Here is an 18,847-nt window from a genome sequence, read left to right as displayed (position 1 = left end):
CTAAAGCTATGCTCCGAATCCAAAGCAGTTTCTGGCAAATTTAACCCTTATGGATTTCTCTTCGGGAAACCAGCAGCAGCCGGATGGCGATGAGCATCCAGAAGAGGAAGAAGCACTTGGGACCTGGAGATCTGGGACAAGACTTGAACACAGTCCTGGAATTCCCTTAATGTCGATTCAAACGTATCATTTGGCCCTAAAGGCAACAACTAGAAAGTGTTTGAACCAAGAGGAAAGGCAGGAGTAGACAGATTAGATAGATAGATAGATAGATAGATAGATAGATAGATAGATAGATAGATAGATAGATAGATAGATAGATAGATAGATAGATAGATAGATAGATAGATAGATAGATAGATAGATAGATAGATAGATAGATAGATAGATAGATAGATAGATAGATAGATAGATAGATAGATAGATAGATAGATAGATAGATAGATAGATAGATAGATAGATAGATAGATAGATAGATAGATAGATACCATATGAATCAATATAGATGGATGGAAGAGTGGGTGGGTGGGTGAATAAAAGGATGCAGGGATGGATGGATGGATGGATGGATGGATGGATATATAGATAGATGATACGGGATTGCATGTATGGAGAAAGAGAGAAGGATGGGTGGGTGAATAAAAATTTGGATCAGGGTACTGGTGCTTCTCTATCTGCCATTGCCCCTATTGGAAATTCAGCTAATTTTAGCCCTAAGACTAATTTCAGTATTGTATATCATGCCTTCTGGCCCCCCCAAGACACACACACAAGATATGAAGCAGCTGTGGGAGGGGATTTGACTAATAGCCCACCCAGCTGCTCCATCCTTTTTTTGACAAAGCTGACTCCTGCTCCTCATGTTCTACTTGGATAAGAGGGAGTGATTGAGCTGTACAAAGTGGGGACTTCTCTGTGCTGGAGACTTGCCTGAAACATGGGAATGATATGATTGATTCATAAAACCTCCAAGTGGCCACGAGGTCCAGCCTGTTAGGATTCGTAGCATAGTACCTCCAGGCAGCCTAAGGAATGGAAGAGAAATGATATCATCAGCGACATTCGTTTGATTTTGCTAGTCTTCCCTAGAAAAGTTCAACAACACATCATGATGCGCAATGTGATTGGACACTGATTTGGGAGGGCCATATCATCAGATCTTGGAATCTAAGCAGGGTCGGTTTGGGTTAGACACTGGATGGGAGCCCACCAAGGAGGTCCATGTCACTTTGGAGAGGCAGGCAATGGCAAATCACCTCTGACTGTCTCTAGTCTTGAAAGCAATATGGTGTCCCCGCCTTGGCATGAATGGCCCAGGCTATCCTGATCTCAGCAGATCTTGAAAGCTAAGCAGGGTTGACCTTGGTTAGGACTTGGATGGGAGACCACTGAGGAAGTCAGAACGACAGATCCATTTATTATGGTCAGCAACCAATATTAAAAAAAACAACAATGCAATTTAAAATTCCAGAATATTTCATAAATTGAGGATGTCTTCGTTGCCACTCAGAAGGAAAGCAATGGCAAACCCCTTAGGATATTCAAGGAAATCAATATCCAAAGGTGGTTTGCCATTGCCTGCCTCTGTGCCATGATCCTGGTATTTGTTGGAGGTCTCCCATCCAAATACAAGCCAGGGCCTACTTAGCTTCCGAGGTAGCCTGATTTTTCTATATGCCTGAAGAAAAGGCTAGCACAATCTCCCGGGGGGGGGGGGGGAGGGAGGGACTGGTGCTAGCAAGGACTGAAAAATTTCTTCTTTTTGACAGGAGATGCTAATGCCAATTAATTAATAGGCCACTTTGCATGTTTCCAGGGATCAGCAGTCCCCAAAAAGAGAGTTGGCGGAGTCGTTTCGGAACATGGCCAGCGGCTGCGGCAATGAAACTCACACCGCTTATTAGAGCTGCAGCAGAAAAGTAGGATTCATATGATTTTCAGCTTAATGGTCTTCATTTGTACATTATTGAAATTTATATTCTGGCAGGGTGGCGAGGGCATCCAGCTAAGACATCAACAGCTAAATAACGTGCAATTTGCTTTCTACGAGGAGGGTTTGCAGGACGAAGGCCGTTTCAACAGATGGCAGGGCAGGAAAAGAGGTGCTGGGGGGGGCAGGCAGAGAGGACAGGGCCCCTGGGCAGGCCCCACCCAAACCTGGCATCAGCCGTGCTTGTGGCAAGACCTTAGACAGGACTGGAGGAGTTTGTAATGTATTATCATGATTCAAAAAGGCCTGGCTCAATCATGAGCTATCCATGGTGCTGACTTCTAGCATCACGAAACTTGTAGCCTGGCTCTGTCAGGAGCTATCCATGGTCCTATCATGATTAATCTTGAAGCCTGGCTCTGTCCATGGTCCTGACTCCTTGCTGACCACCATGGATGCCTACTGTGTTTTGTCTGCAAGCTCCTTCCCCTGGTGTTCCCCTGGTTCAATCCCTGGTATCTCTATTTAAAAGGCTCAGATAGGAGGTGATGGGAATGACCTCAGCCTGAGACCCTGGACAGCTGCTGCCAATCTGAGTAGACAATACTGACCTTGATGGACCAATGACCTGATTTGGTACAAGACAGCTTAATGTATGTTCAAGTGTCTGTGCAATGGGCCAATTGGAGATCTCCGCCTTATTTCTTTCTGGAGCCAATCCTGCACAAATCGTTCCATTGAAAGCAGCAGTGTCTTTAGACACTAAGCACAAGTCTTTAGAAAGAAGTGCTTTTGTCATTAATGCAGAGGGCCCATAGTAGACCTGGCCTCCAGAAGCTGCACTGGTTACCGGTGGATTTTCAGATCAGGTTGGCACTGACCTTTAAAGCCTTAAGAGGCCTGGACCCTGCATATCTGAGGAACCGCCTCTCCCGATATGCTCCCCAGAGAGCCCTGCCTTTGGCTAACACCAATTTGTTGGTCATGCCTGACCTCAAAGACATTTGCCTGGCCTTGCCCAAAGTCAGAGGAATGAGTTACCAGTTGAGATTAATGGTCTTCATTTGTACATTATTGAAATTTATATTCTAAGTTCCACAGGGCCTATAAAATAGCACTTTTCTGCCAGACATCTGGTTGAGGCCAGGCCTGTCTAAAACGATACAGGTCTCCCTCCTTCTCTTTCTCCTCGGCTCCTGCCCCAAGTATCAAGCCATCCATTTTAGACCAGCCTGCATAACTGGCGGTGGGTACTTCAGAGGGTGGGAGGAGGATCGGCTTTAACCATTTTTAAATTGTCTTTTATTGTAAATCGCCCTGAGCCTGCTTGCAGGGAGGGGCAGTATATGAAAGAAATAAACTAATACATTTCATTGCAAATCTGTCTCTTTAGATGCCTTTTATGGTCAACTTCCTTTAAAGGCGGAAGGGTTTTCAGTGTTCCGCTATAGCACTGAATGAACATAGGAACAGCTCCCTTTGGGTTGACCCACTGAGCGGTTCGCTCCCATGGATTTCAAAGCATCATGGATCAAGCGTCTTCCAAACACACCAGGAAGCAGCAGAGAGTCCGAACCTGTATGAGTTCCGCAGCCGGCTTCCGTCTCTTCTCAAAGTGCTTCTGCCGATGTTGTTCTTGCACTTTCAAAGCAAGGCCTGAACCCAAAATGCCCTGGAAGCAAGAAAGAAAAAAGACAAAGAACATCGGGAATATCAAAACAAGATCAAATGCCGGGTGATTTGCGGATAGGTTGCAATTTGAACCAAAGCAAAAGTACTTCCCATCCAGCAGAGATCAGCCTTGTGCCCGGGAGGGTCTAATGAAGTGTTGTTGGCCCTCCAGAAGAATTGGTTGGCCACTGTTTGAGGCAGGATGCTGGACTAGATGGACCCCTGGTCTGATCCAGCAGGGCTCTTCTGATGTTCTTAGGAAGGCCTCGGCCTCTCTGCCCTGTTGTTGGCCCTCCAGAAGAACTGGTTGGCCACTGTGTGAGGCAGGATGCTGGACTAGATGGACCCCTGGTCTGATCCAGCAGGGCTCTTCTGATGTTCTAATGAAGACCTTGGTCTCTATGTCCTGTTATTGGCCCTCTGGAGGAGTTGGTTGGCCACTGTGTGAGTCATCGATGCTGGACTAGATGGACCACTGGTCTGATCCAGCAGGGCTCTTCTGGTATTCTTATGTTCCCTACCCCAAAGCCTCACGTTCCCACTGCACCCCCCTACCACCACCACCAGCCCTCACCGGATCACCAACAGAACTTACGGCTGGGAGAGCAAAAAAGGAAACTCCAATGAGCGAGAAGGTTGCTGCGATCAGGCGTCCTTCCCACGTTTTGGGGGTCTTATCGCCATAGCCGATGGTCGCTAGCGTAATCTGTGGGGGAAACGTTTGGGACAGTCTGTAAAAAGGCAACCCAGATGGGAAATGAGAATGTCTTCTTCTACTGCTGTATTTCCATTCCCAGAGTGCTCATCCTAGTTAGTCAGGCAGCAGGTTGACACAAGGCTATAGGCGGTCACTCAGATGAATGTGATGAACGTAACTTCAAATTCAATACAATGAATGAACCAACTTCCGGTGAAGCTGGTTTCATTGACACATCATCAGCATAAAATATTTACGCTTCATGGGTACAAGTCCATTAAGACCACACACTCTCCCAAACATCCAGCTTTCCAGGCTCTAGCCTAACTGTGGCTCTACAGATGTCCTACAACTCCCACGAGCCCCTGCCAGTATGGCCATCTGGAGAGCCACAGTTTGGCCTCTGCTATTCTAGCCTACTATTCACCACGACTGTCAGAGATTTGGAAGACAAAGTCATAAATCATTCTCAAGGCCGGTATCGGGCTTGCCCGGCCTATCAAAGTCAGTGTAAAGTCTGGATAAGACATGGTGGGCACCGAGGACCAAGGCAAGGGGAGCTATACAGAGAACCATCACCATTTGGACCATCTAGACAAAAGGACTGCAGATACTGACCAATCCCCACCACAGTGCATCAGCATAGGTTTCAAACTCCTTCGTCTCCTTTCCCTCCGGATCTTTCTGAAGCACATCCTTCTCCACCAGGTACACCAGGAACGAGGAGAGGATCAGAGTCAGGAATCCAATGTACCAGGCCGTGATCAGTTCCTACGAAGGAAACAGTCCAGCATGAATGGAGGCAAAGAATCCGGATCGATCTTTAGCAAGGACTTCCAAAACACCAGTAGTCATAGAATCGTAGGATCATAGAATAATAGAGTTGGAAAGTACTTCCTGGGTCATCTAGTCCAACCCCCTGCACTATGCAGGACACTCACAACCCTCTCGCTCATCCACTGTCACCTGCCACTCTCTTGAACCTTCACAGAATCAGCCTCTCTGTCAGATGGCAATCCAGCCTCTGCTTAAAAATCTCCAAAGATTTTTAACCCACCACCTCCCGAGGAAGGCTGTTCCACTGAGAATCATAGAATCATAGAGTTGGAAGGGACCTCCTGGGTCATCTAGTCCAACCCCCTGCACTACGCAGGACACCCCAAAGATGGAGATCAAGAGAAAGTTGAGAGCCAGATCGGACGTTACAACCTGTGGTCCAACTTGAGGCCACCGATGCCATTTGAGAGACCTTTTTGGCCATTGAAAAGAACTCATTTCTTTAAAAAGAAAAAGAGACATCTAAGATTTTCAGGAAGAGCCGAATATCACTTACCTATATTTTTCTACACTGCAGGTAACTTCTACTGAACCCATAAAGTGGCCTGTTATGCAAGCAGACACACTGGGGTATCGAAATAGTTTCAGGTGGGCAATTGTTCTACTTTGCAGTGGAAGATGCCCTTACTGGGAGTCTTCAAGCAGTGGATGGATAAATATTTACCCTGGACGCTTGAGGCTGATCCTGCAGTGAGCAAAGGGTTGGACCGGATGGCCTGGATGGCCCCTTCCCACTCTATGGTTCTATGAATCTATAAATATTTTCCAACTGCAATTGTTGCTTTGTCAACCTTGGCATTTTCCCATAGCCATAGTCTTCCCTGGACACCCCGTTCCCACATACTTTGCTGTGCGCACAGATGGCTGAGCCCAAGAGCTTCCAGGTGCCGCCTCTCCTGTCCATGCGAAGCATCCGAAGAATCTGAAGGAAGCGGAGGCTTCTGAGGGAGGTCGCCAGGACATTGCCTTGGTTCCCGACGGCCACCACCGGCACCGAGGCGATCAGCACGAAGATATCTGTGAAGCACAGAGACGATCACAAAGGTCCTCTGAAAGCTGAATGGTAGTAAGCCCAGGAGGGAGAAGAGCTGGTAGTCCTTTGTGCAGAGCCTGTCCTTACTCGGTTGACCCTATTTCATGGTTTGTTGAAGGGGGAAGGGTCTAGAGCAGCGCCCCCCGGGGTTCTCATGCCTGAAGGTCCCTTTGGAATTCCGGCACAGCACGGCCACTGCAGGCACAAAATGGCAGCCACAAAATGGTTTCTGCAGAAGGAGGAGCCGGCCACAAAATGGTTGCCGCAGCTTACTCCAGTCGAGAAGAAGAGTAGGTTTCTATACCTCACTTTTCCCTATCCAAAGGAGTCTCAAAGCGGCTTACAATCACCTTCTCCCCACAACAGACACCCTGTGAGGGAGGTGAGGCTGAGAGAGCCCTGAGATTACTGCTCAGTCAGAGCAGCTTTATCAGTGCTGTGCAAGCCCAAGGTCACCCAGCTGGTTGCATGTGGGGAAGTGGGGAATCAAACTCAGCTCGCCAGATTAGATGCCATTGCTCTTAACCACGGCAGTGAAGATCCTTGTGCTGTGGGGACAACTGCAGCAAAAGCAACATTAAAAAAAAAATCTGTCCCACTAATTGGCAGGGAGGCAGCATGGTGTGGTGGTTTCAGAATGGCAGCCTCTAATCCAGAGTACCAAGTTTAATTCCCTGCTGTTCCAGCTGCAGCCAGCTGAATGACCTTGGGCCAGTCACAGTTCTCTTAGAGCCCTTCTCTCAGCTTCCTCACAGGATGTCTGCTGTAGGGAGAGGAAGGGTAGCTGATTGTCAGCCGCTTTGAGATGCCTTCGAGTGGAGAAAATCAGGGTATAAACACCAACTCTTCTTCAATCAAACGCCGTAATAGGCAAAAACCCTGCCTGGCCCCGCCCACTTTGAAAAAAACATTGGGTGGGCATCAGGAAAGGTGCTGACTGGTGCCATGGGGCCTGGCTTTATGTATGAAAGTGGTGATATTATGAAAAAGGAACGCAATGACTCCAATTATATCGTTTGTGTGTTCCCCCCATGTCCCCGCCCCCAGTCATGGCCTGGCAGCCCCGCTCTTCAAACGTTTGCGCTTACCCAACATACACAAAGGTTTCCTGGCGAACTTCAGCCTCCCTCTCCATCCTTTGTATCGACAGCAGCAGCCAGCAGCCCAGATCCTCAAGGCGAACTCCGCGCCAAAGATGAAAATGGCAAAGGTTTCCTACACAGGATGGGGAAGCAATTCCTGAAACAAGCGGCCAGCTCTGTACTGACCGTTATCACTTGTTGGCCTGAGATAGTCAGTATGCCTGGACGTTGGGGGAGGGGGTTTACTATATTACTCTTGAGTATGTATAGGTGTTGTGCCCTTGAATGGGATGCCTCTCTTTGCCTTAACCTGGGAGCTGCCCCCTGAACCCTCCTCTCACTTGGTCCTCCCCTTCTCTCCACATGGCCTTCCTCTCCCCCTCTCCTCCATGGCCTTCCATATATTACTCTTAGTTCTATATAGGTGTTGTCTCCTTGAATGGGATGCCTCTCTTTGTCTTAACCTGGGAGCTGCCCTCCGAACCCTCCTCTCACTTGGTCCTCCCCTTCTCTCCACATGGCCTTCCTCTCCCCCTCTCCTCCATGGCCTTCCATATATTACTCTTAGTTCTATATAGGTGTTGTCTCCTTGAATGGGATGCCTCTCTTTGCCTTAACCTGGGAGCTTCCCCCTGAACCTTCCTCTCACTTTGTCCTCCCCTTCACTCCACATGGCCTTCCTTTCCCCCTCGCTTTCCCTGGAGATGCATGTCTCTGCAGGTCGCTCCTGTAGAGTCAAAGCTCTCACCCTCCCATGCACATATGATGCTGGACCAGCTGGACATTACAAGGCAGCTTCACGTGTCCCATGGTTTGAAGAGCCAAGCCTTTTGTACTTACCAACAGTAACAACCAGTTCCCGGATACAGTTTCATAGTCCTTGAACGTTGTCAGGACAGCTAAAATCAAGCATCCCAGGACAATCAGGAACCTAGAATGAGAAGAGGAGGGAAACGGCATCTCAAGAGATGTTCAGGATTCTCCGGATCATTTACTGTAGAGAATGTTTTCAGGGAGCGTAATTGGCAATTAATTTATGATGATGATTAATTAATTAAAGCATTTATACTCTCCCCTTCCTCGCAGTTAAAGGAGGCTTCTAGTGAATATTTTTTTAAAAACATTTCCACACAAGATCAAAATGAACTAACAAACCCCAAATCTCTCCCTCTTCCCCCAGAGAAAACAATGGATCGCTCCCCAAAAGATGCTACAGACTGAAGCATCCCATTGGAACACTCTGTCCAGAAATCGCCTACGGTGAGAACGTATCGCTTCCAGGTGACCAAGCATTGTCGGCTCAGACCGGCAGCAGCTCTTCATTGTTTCAGGAAGAGGCCTTTCACATCCCCTTGCCCTTTCAACGGGAGACAATGGGGATTGAACCTCAGACCTCCAGATGTTCTCCCAGAGCTGTGGCTCTCCCAAGGAGCAGACTTATACAGAATCAGACCATGGGGGTCAACACTGTCTGCTCAGACTGGCAGATGCTCTCCAGGGTCTCAGGGTCTTTCACATCAACCTGTTCTTTTCTCACAAAGTGACCAACCAGTAAAGAGCCCAAAAAAACACAGTAGAAATAGTCATATTAAAATATAGATTATAGAATCATAGCATGGGAATGGGCCATCCAGGCCATCTAGTCCAACCCCCTGCTCAATGCAGGATCAGCCTCAAGCCTCCAGAAGGATCTGTCCAGCTGCTGCCTGAAGATGCCGGTGAGGAGGAGCTCCCCACCTCCCAAGCCAGCCAATTCCACTGCTGAACTACTCTGTGATTTTTTCTTTTTGCTGATATCTAGCCAGTATCATTCTACATGTAGTTTAAACCCATTACTGCGTGTCCTCTCCTCTGCAGCCTGAGAAAACAGCATCCTGCCCTCCTCCAAGTGACAACCTTTCAAATACTTAAAGAGGGCTATCATGTCCCCTCTCAACCTCCTTTTCTCCAGGCTGAACATTCCCAAGTCCCTCAACCTATCTTCATAGGGCTTGGTCCCCAGGCCCTGGACCATCCTCATCGCTCTCCTCTGAGCCCTCTCAATTTTGGCCAAGTCCTTTTTGAAGTGAGGCCTCCAGAACTACACCATTAACAATTGGTTAGGACACCATTCCTCTTCTCAATACATTCCATGGAAATGTTAACTTAACTTGGACACAAACGACCGTTCAAAATTACATCTCATACAGGAAGAATAAAATACCCAACCCCATATGTACAGGAACTCCACCGTAGTTATAAGAACATATCTAAAATGGCCAACACAACATAAATAGAAAAGCTAGATTGTAACTATAAGAGCTACACCCTTCTCTACGAAGGTTATTCAGAAGTAATTTTCGTTTGAAAGTCACTACGCAGCAATACTCTGATTCTGTGCATGAAACTATATTACAGCTATTGTCCAGTAAGTATTTCACCAGTAAGTCCTCTGCGAGTTTTAGGAAAAATTCTAGGGAATTAAAGTACATGAGCAGAGGTATAATTCACCATTTTTTCTCTTCCTCATGTAAAGCACAAGGGAGTGAAATATGGGAACAGAGGCTGTGTCCCAAATGCATAGGGATTTGAAGGAATCTGCCTTAAAGTACCGCGGAAGAGAGGGCATCAAATCTTGCAGAGCCGGGGATTGAACCGGGGACCTTCTGCATGCAAAGAAGAGGCTCTACCACTGAGCCAAGGCCCCTGGAGTCAGGACAGACACACATAATAGGATTTGGAATCCGGGTCAAGCAGCTTTCAAAGCCAGCCTGCCGTATCGCACCAGCAGTGGAATCTCTTCCTCCTCCCACCACCTGACCTGGATTTTTCTGGCTCTTAAGCACCTTACAGAGCCTCGGGATGCACACGCCAGGAGGGAAACAGCAGCATGCCAGCCAAGGCTAGGAAATTAGACAGCGATACGGCAGCCGTGGCAGAGGAAGCTGTCTGACCTGACCACAGGGAGGCAGCAAAACTCCAGTTTAGGGAAGAGAGAAGTAAATTTGGGACTCTGCTCCGAAGGAAGCAGAAATGCAGAAGGAGCAAGAATAGCCGAAATCTCGCAGAAGCGCAAAGGTTCTTCTCTTGTCTCATCCCACCAACTTGCAAAATATTAGATCGGAGGCATTAAAAAGGACTTTCCTTTTTTACAGTTCATTTGATTTTTCTTTTAAGTCAGAAGTTACCCCTGGCAAGCCGTGCGAGGTCTCTCTCAATACCACAGCATCCCTTTTGCATCTGCATTTTTCCACTGCCAAAAAAATCCTTGCTGCTTCTTGTTGATACCCACTGCCTTCCAGGAGAGAAACTGGTTGGCCCCTGTGTGAGACAGGAGGCTGGACTAGATCCAGCAGTGCTCTTATCAGAGAGATTTTGGCTTTTGGTCTCATAGCTGCTATGGGGCCTCTGGTACTGAATTCAATAGAGAGATAGAGCTGCAAGGGACCTTGAGGGTCATCTAGTCCAACCCCCTGCACAACATAGGAAATTCACAACTACCTCCATCCACTACCCAACTGATCCCTCCTGTATGCCCAGAGGAAAACCTTCAGGATCTTTGGACCAATTTCACCTGGAGGGGGGGAGGAATCCTTTCTCCAACTGGCATACGCTGGGCAAGTATGTTAATTATGAGAATCCTGAGCCACAGAAATAAAGAAGAGCTGGGGAAGGGGGTTGTTCCTCACTTTTAACTCTCTGAAGGAGACCCAGAATGGCTTATAACCACCTTCCCTTTTTCTCCCCACATCCTGTGAAGTAGATGGGACTGAGAGAGCTCTGAGAGAACTGTGACTGGCCCAAAGTCACCCAACGGGCTACACATGGAGGAGTGGGGAATCGAACCCAAACTCCAGATAAGAGACTGCTGCGCTGAACCACTACATCAAGCTGGATCCCAAGGCAAACTCTGGGTTCAGAACCCACTGGTCCTTCGCTTCATGGGAACTCTCCACGTTCCGCAGGGCCTGCAAGATGGAGCTCTTCAGCCAGGTCTATGGCTGAGGCTGGGGGCAGGGAGGAAGATCGATGCCCCCCCCCCTCTGGTGTTAAGCAACAACTCGAGTCATCTCAACCTCCTTCCTCCCCACACTAGAGGTAAGGCTGGGTAGGGTGATATTCTGCCAGGTTCTCTTTTCTATTGTGATTTTTATGTCTTCTAGTGTGATTTTGTGTCCTTTTAATGGGGGGGGTTTAATGGGTTTTTATTGGACATCTGTAACCCACCATTAGCCGGCACTGGGACTGGTGGGGAATAAATATTATCATTATCATTATCATTAATATTACTATTAATGTTATATTGATATTAACATATTAATATTAATATCAAAATATCAATATATTTATTGATATTGATATTGATATTGATATCTATATCGATATCAATATATTAATATTAATATCAATATCAAAATATCAAAATATCAAAATATCAAAATATCAAATAATAATAATAATAATAATAATAATAATAATAATAATAATAATAATAAGCTTTCAATTTATTGTCCCCCTCCCCCGAAGGCGGGTTACAACATTTGAATAAAAACTCCAAGCCCCTTAAAACCGACATAAAATCAACAATATAATAATAATAATAATAATAATAATAATAATAATAATAATAATAATAATAATAATAATAATAATAATAATAATAATACTTGGGCACCGGTGCACTGTGCCTTGTACCCATGGTTTTCAAAAATAAAAACCACTTCCGTTTCGTTTGCCGTAAGCCATTCATCAGCATCAGTCAAGAATTCCGGGCACCCGTTCGTAAACAAGCGCTATTTCAGAGGAAGTCAGATGCCGAAGCCTTTGTAGGAGGATATCGGACGTTTCCATGGCTGTTTTGATTATGCCTCTAAAAAGATTTCTCCTCCAATGATTTCCAGCATGACAAACGACCCTTCCCTTCAACTGAAAGGGCCTGTGCGGATATCTCAGACTGTGCCGTCCCTGCTCAGACTTGACATTTTCCAACACGGACAGTTTTATCAAACTTCCAACAGAGAGTTTGATTACAGCACGGCAGGCCGGCTGCTTTATTATGGGGCTGCCCTACGCAGAGACACGCCCTTCGAAGCCCAACGACTTTGATGGACGCAGAAAGGGGTGAACTCTGCTCAGGATGCCATAGTCCATTATGCAGTTTTTCATTTGCATTAGATCAGGTTGGCCGGCTTCAACGGGTGTGGAGAGACACAGAAGGGGTCTCGGGAGGTGGTGGGTTCTCCATCTTTGGAGATTTTTAAGCAGAGGCTGGAGAGCCATCTGACGGAGAGGCTGATTCTGTGGAGGCTCAAGGGGGCTGGCAGGTGACAGTGGATGAGTGATGAATGCCTTGCATAGTGCAGGGGGTTGGACTAGATGACCCAGGAGGTCCCTTCCAACTCTATGATTCTAAGCAGGAATAAAGATAATTGCTTCCCCACAAGTAAAGGAACGTAGCGTCGTTTTCTGGATCCGTTCAGACGTAGCACGAAACAACGGCTTGGTCTTTAAGGTGGTCTGTGACATCACACCCTTCTGACGTCCTGCCCTTCCTCAAGCCCCGCCCTGCTTGGGCTCCGCCTCCATATCCCCAGGAATTGCAACTGGCCATGACTTGCCAGACTGTAGGCAGAAGTACTGCTACTGGAGAGGAGGCTTCAACTGGTGATTCCTGCCAGCAAAACACTGACCTCCTTCTTGCTTGTTTCCACCTGCGTTGCCAACCTCCAGGTAGTAGCTGAAGATCTCCAGGGATTATAACTGACCTCCAGGTAATAAGGATCAGTTGACCCGGAGAAAATGAAAGGTGGACTTTATGGCATTACACCCCATGGAAGTCCCTACTCTCCCCAAATCCCGCCTTCAGGCTTAGCCCCCTCCCATACACACCGGAGCTCCAGGCACAGCCCACCCCTGAGCTGGCAACCCTCATTTCCACAGTTCTATACAATCTGAGAGGATGGGATGAACGCAAATAAAAGAGTTGTTTTTTATACCCCGCTTTTCTCTACCCAAAGGAGTCTCAAAGCAGCTTATAACCGCCTTCCCTTCCTCTCCCCACAACAGACACCTTTTGAGGTAGGTGGGGCTGAGAGAGCTCTGAGGGAACTGCTCTGTGAGAACAGCTCGGAAAGGACCATGACTAGCCCAAGGCCACTCAGCTGGCTGCATGCAGAGGAGTGTGGAATCAAACCCAGTGGTCCATCCAGTCCAACATCATGTCTCATGCAATGGCCAACTGCTTACTCTGGAAGGCCCAGCAATCAGAGCAGGGAGGCCAAGGTGCTGCCGCCTGGCACTGGGACTCAGAGGTTTACTGCTCCTGAATGTGGAGGCTCCCTTGACTCGCTATGGTCACTACCCGCAGATGGACCTCCTCTTCACAAAGGGTTCCTTCCTCATTTTGCTTGTTGAGAAGGTGTGGATTACCGCATTGCTCAGGGCTTCCATATCCAAGATGCTCGGGGAGCATTTGCATTTCTCTATCCTTAAGTTTTTCAAACATCGCATTGGAGAAGCCTTCCAAGCTGGAACATTGAGGTGAGCAATGCACTCTGAATCATCGCCCATCAGGAGGATACAGCTCATGTCCTGTCCTCTTGCCACGCTGTAGAGGGAATGACAATCGCCAGATGGGGTTTGGCTAACCCCCCCCAAAAAATGCTATGGGGGTCTTGAATGCCGCCAAGTTGCAAAGCCCAGAAGGATATCCTCCCCCTGCGAAATGCAAACTATTAGACACGCTCCACAGATATCCTTATTGCTGCTCCTGGTGTTGGGGAAGCCCTTATGAGAATGCGGGTCCTCAGGACAATGGAGAAAAGTGGGGGAGCATTCTCTGCCTTTGCTAAAAGTCTGGACAAGGAAAACGAAGACGACGATGAGAAGGTTTTTGTACCCCCGTTGTCCCCTACCTTAAAGGTATCCCCTGTGCAAGCACCGAGTCATGTCTGACCCTTGGGGTGACGCCCTCTAGCGTTTTCATGGCAGACTCAATGCGGGGTGGTTTGCCAGTGCCTTCCCCAGTCATCACCGTTGGGTAAACAGCAAGCTGGGTATACATTTTACCGACCTCAGAAGGATGGAAGGCTGAGTCAACCCTGAGCCGGCTGCTGGGATCAAACTCCCAGCCTCATGGGCAAAGCTTTCAGACAGCTGCCTTACCACTCTGTACCACAAGAGGCTCTTGTCCCCTACCTTAAGGAGTCTCAAAGTTGTTGACCATTGCCTTTCCCTTTCTCTCCCCGCAACAGGCAACTTGTGAGGCGGGTGGGTCTGAGAAAGGTTGGAGAGAACCATGACTGGCTCCAGGTCACCCAGCAGGTTTCACTGGGTGGAAGACTGACTATGCCCACACCCTGAAGACCGCTCCACTCCACCGATGCGAACAGGCTGGTGATCCCTGGTCCTAAAGAGGTGTGTTTGGCTTAACCAGGGCCTTCTCGGTCATGGCCCCGACCTGGTGGAATGAGCTCCCAGAAGAGCTGAGGGCCCTGGAGGAAATGTTATGGTACTACAGGGTCTGAAAGATGGAGCTCTTCCACCAGGCATTTGGTTGTGGCCGATGCATCTACCAAACATCATTAATAGGGACCCCCCTCTGTACTCTCCAGGGTCTCAGGCAGAGAAAGGTCTTTCACATCACCAGTTTCCTGATCCTTTAACTGGAGGTGACAAAGACTGAATCCAGGATGTGTATGCTAAGGAGACGCTACCACTGAACCAAGGCCCTTCCTCAGAGTCCTGCCCACCCTTGAGTGGGAGAAGCAGGACCTCATGTTGTGGTCTTCCACACCACATCCCACCTGGCCTTTTTAATTGCACAGGCCAGGGATTTAATCTAAGACCTCTGGTGCGCAATGCAGATGCTCTGCCACTGAGTCACAGCCCCACCACAAACCATGGCCCCTTCCTCTTTAGCTTTGACCCTGAAGAATATATCTGAAAGGGGACCCCCGTAAGAACAGGAAGACCAGAGTTTGGAAGGATCCAAATCCCCCTCGGCTAAATGTGCCATGCTGAGTTTCCACAGTGGAGGAGCTTCTGTTTAAATAGTGTCTCAGAAATAGGAAGTTCAAACCGCCGGGCGAGATCTCCCTCCGGAATCTGCTCTTGGCAAAGAAAATGTAAACCGGTAATTACGAGAGCACTTTATCTGTCTTTACCGTCCCCCGAGAGAATCGCTGCGGAGGAAAAATCACGAAGGATGCAATAGCCCCCAGACCAGGGGTGGGTAAACTGTGGCCCTCCAGATGTCCATGCACTACAATTCCCATGAGCCCCTGCCAGCATTGCCCACTCCTGCCCTTGACGTTCCAGGAACCCCCTAGGCCAACCGAGCCCTGTGGGAGTTGAAGCTTTTGGCGGCCTTGGCGTGTTAGAGACCCGCTCAAGGCGAGATCTTCGGGAGAGCCTGTCGACTCTTGAGGAAGGAACAGGATGTTCTGCCGTTGAGACATGACTGTGGGTGTATCTCGGCAGCTCGGTTTTAGCCCAATCTGTCAGGACTGTTTTTTGTTTTGTTTTTTAACTGTAGTTCCTTCCACAGAGAACTTGCTCCTTGGGAGAAAGGAAAATAAACGGTTCCTTTTAAAAACAATCTCTCTGTCTCTGTCTCTCTCTCTCTCTCTCAAGCACATTTTTATCTGAGCCTCCTTTCAAGGTGGTCAGGGCTGCGTACACAATCGTTTTCCTCACAACATCCGTGTGATGTAGTGGCCTGCAGCAGTAATTGGGTGGGAAACCAGCAAGGAAGGCCAGAGTCTGTAGGCAGAGGAAGGCAATGGTAGACCACCTCCACAACTAGTCTTAGAATCATAGAACCATAGAGTGGGAAGGGGCCACAGAGGCCATCTAGTCCCACCCCCTGCTCAATACAGGATCAGCCCAAAGCATCCAGGAGAAGGATCTGTCCAGCTGCTGCTTGAAGAAGGCCAGTGAGGGGGAGCTCCCCACCTACTTAGGAAGCCCATTCCCCTGCTGAACTAGACTCCTAGAATCCTAGAGTGGGAAGGGGCCACACAGGCCATCTAGTCCCACCCTCTGCTCAATGCAGGATCAGCCTAAAGCATCCAGGAGAAGGATCTGTCCAGCTGCTGCTTGAAGACTGCCAGGGAGGGGGAGCTCCCTCCACTGCTTAACTACTCTGACTGTGACAAATTTTAAATATAGTTTTGTGTGATGCGCAATCCAAAAAACCCTGGCTCATTCCCCAGTACTAGCCAGCACTGCCCACCCCAGTTCCAAACAAAGGTGATGCAACCAGCATTCATCGAAGACCATCAAGATCTGAATGCTCACTGTCATTTGAATCACGCGGCCACAAAGTAACTAGAACTTACCACAAACCATGGTTTTGCATAACCTTTGACACTAGTCAATGCCAAGTCTGTGGGTCCGTCATGCTTAGAGCAACATGTTGCTTTTCAGACACATCGGGGGCTTGCGGGAAAGCTTTTGCACCAGTATATCTTAAAGAATTGGTCCTCAGAGTCCCTTGAACGAAGCGCATAGAGACGTCCTTGTGGCATGAACAAACGTCTCATCTGTCTTTTCTGTGAGGTCTCCAGCCCCTGTGCATAAAACAATCGCACTTTCTCCCCCCCCCCCCTCGAGCCAGGGCAAAACACAAAATCCAGCCCTGTGATTCATACCGATTACTCATCCCCATTTCTCCAGGCCAGCGGCTGTGTTGTGATGTCATCCTTTAGAGGGCAGGGAATATGAAATCAGCTTTCTCTTGGCATGACGCGATGGAGGTAGGGGTGTGCAGTCCCCTCCCTCCACCCCGGGTATACCGAACGGAAAAAAATTCGAGTTTCCCAAAAATTCCCCGCGTGATATTGCAGCATTCGGGTCTGGGATTTGAAGAAAATCCCAGACTAGCTCAGGTCCGATAGACCTGAGAAAAAGAGGAAACGGTGGGGGGGTTGTACACCAAAACTATGCTAACTGTTTCCCCTGGGCACAGCTAATCCTGGGCTGACTTATCATGCAGCCCGGTTTTTACCAGGCTGCAAGAGAAGCCAATGTCAAGCAGAGAAAGAGAGGAGCTCTCAGGCACCCTGGCCGATCCTTGGTTGACTTTGCTTGCAGCTCAGTTTAAACCAAGCTTCAAGAGGAGTGAGCCCCAGCTGAGGTGGCACAGAGCGCTCAGTTCCCACTGACCTGACTGACCTGGGGCTGATTCTTCTTGCAGCTCAGTTTAAATCAGGCTTCAGGAGAAGACCGCCTGGTGGGGCCTGTCTTCTGCAGCCTCTTTAAGGTTTAAAGGGACTGCGTAAGCCTGATAAATAGGATGCCAAAATATACCAGTAAAATGCCAACAAAGTCTTCTGCAGCCTCTTTAAAGTTTAAAGGGACTGTAGAAGCCTGATAAATAGGATGCCAAAATATACCGGAAAAATACCAACAAAGTCTTCTGCAGCCCCTTTAAAGTTTAAAGAGACTGTGGAAGCCTGATAAATAGGACGCCAAAATATACCGGAAAAATGTATTTGTGGCTCAGGTAGAACTAAATGCGCACCACAAGGTGAATGGTAATCTTGTAAATGCCCCCTGAGACAAGAAAATCCCAGCCTGAGGAAAGTGCACCTTTTCAGTCCTGACCCTGACCCGGTGGAATGAGCTCCCCGGAAAGAGAAGGGCCCTGACAGAACTTCCTCAGTTCTGCAAGCCTGCAAGACGGAACTCTTCCGCCAGGTCTTAGGCTGAGGCCAGGGCAATTAAGATCTGTGCCCCTCCTTGAGCAAGCCAGGTCATTGGACTACCCCTTGTTGTGTTCCCTGAGGTACTGCTATGAAGCCTGAAGGGTGGGGGACAGTATTAGCTATCGCCGCCAAGAGTGGGATTTTACTGGGCTTTATTATTTTTACAGGGATTTTATTGTAGACCACTCTGTTACTCACCACGGGCCACTGTGTGGGAGTGGCCGGATTCAAGTAAAAATGTAAATATATTAAATAAATAAAATAATAAAATCTGATTTGGATTTAACGGGCTCCTGCTCCATTACCAGAACCATGTTAAGCCCAGTAATCAAGTTCATCATAGAAATGCTTGAACCAGTTGGGCTTCCGCCGGCTGACAAATTGGCAAAAGAAAGTAGATGCTGCTAGTGAGAGGTCCACAGTGGAAGGACTTGCATATGGCTGTGTCCCATTTAGCCCCGATCCTGCATTTTAAGAGCCTCTTGTGGCGCAGAGTGGTAAGGCAGCAGACATGCACTCTGAAAGCTCTGCCCATGAGGCTGGGAGTTCAATCCCAGCAGCCAGCTCAAGCCTTCCATCCTTCCGAGGTCGGTAAAATGAGGACCCAGCTTGCTGGGGGTAAATAGTAATGACTGGGGAAGGCACTGGCAAACCACCCCGTATTGAGTCTGCCAAGAAAACGCTAGAGGGCATCACCCCAAGGGTCAGACATGACTTGGTGCTTGCACAGGGGATACCTTTACTTTTACCTTTTACCTCCATTTTTAAAAAAATCACCAAAAGAGGACTCCACTTTTCAATTCCCCTAAAACTTGACATGAAACTTCCTTGTGCCTTTGAAAAGTCCGTTCAGCCCCAATGTAATGGGATCTGAGTCAATTTTTTTTTTTTAAGGATTGCATTTTCAAT

The 18,847-nt window shown here is 48.1% G+C and overlaps 1 protein-coding gene across 2 annotated transcripts in view; it reads right to left on the bottom strand.

Annotated features, from left to right (window-relative positions):
* Positions 1 to 18,847, bottom strand: part of KCNQ3 (potassium voltage-gated channel subfamily Q member 3) — a 113,733-nt gene that overhangs the window by 18,012 nt on the left and 76,874 nt on the right. For both annotated transcript variants that reach the window (XM_077351473.1, XM_077351474.1), the window contains exons 2-8: positions 8,091 to 8,181; positions 7,257 to 7,383; positions 5,980 to 6,152; positions 4,917 to 5,069; positions 4,197 to 4,307; positions 3,507 to 3,602; positions 927 to 1,025 (exon numbers count right to left, since the gene is read on the bottom strand). In XM_077351473.1, coding sequence (XP_077207588.1) covers positions 927 to 1,025; positions 3,507 to 3,602; positions 4,197 to 4,307; positions 4,917 to 5,069; positions 5,980 to 6,152; positions 7,257 to 7,383; positions 8,091 to 8,181 — 850 coding nt within the window. The remainder of the gene's footprint in view (positions 1 to 926; positions 1,026 to 3,506; positions 3,603 to 4,196; positions 4,308 to 4,916; positions 5,070 to 5,979; positions 6,153 to 7,256; positions 7,384 to 8,090; positions 8,182 to 18,847) is intronic.

The sequence above is a fragment of the Paroedura picta genome, chromosome 9 (genome assembly GCF_049243985.1).
Source record: "Paroedura picta isolate Pp20150507F chromosome 9, Ppicta_v3.0, whole genome shotgun sequence".
Taxonomy (NCBI): Eukaryota; Metazoa; Chordata; class Lepidosauria; order Squamata; family Gekkonidae; genus Paroedura; species Paroedura picta.
Note: the sequence above shows the minus strand (reverse complement) of the source record. Positions and strands in the feature narration are given on the sequence as shown.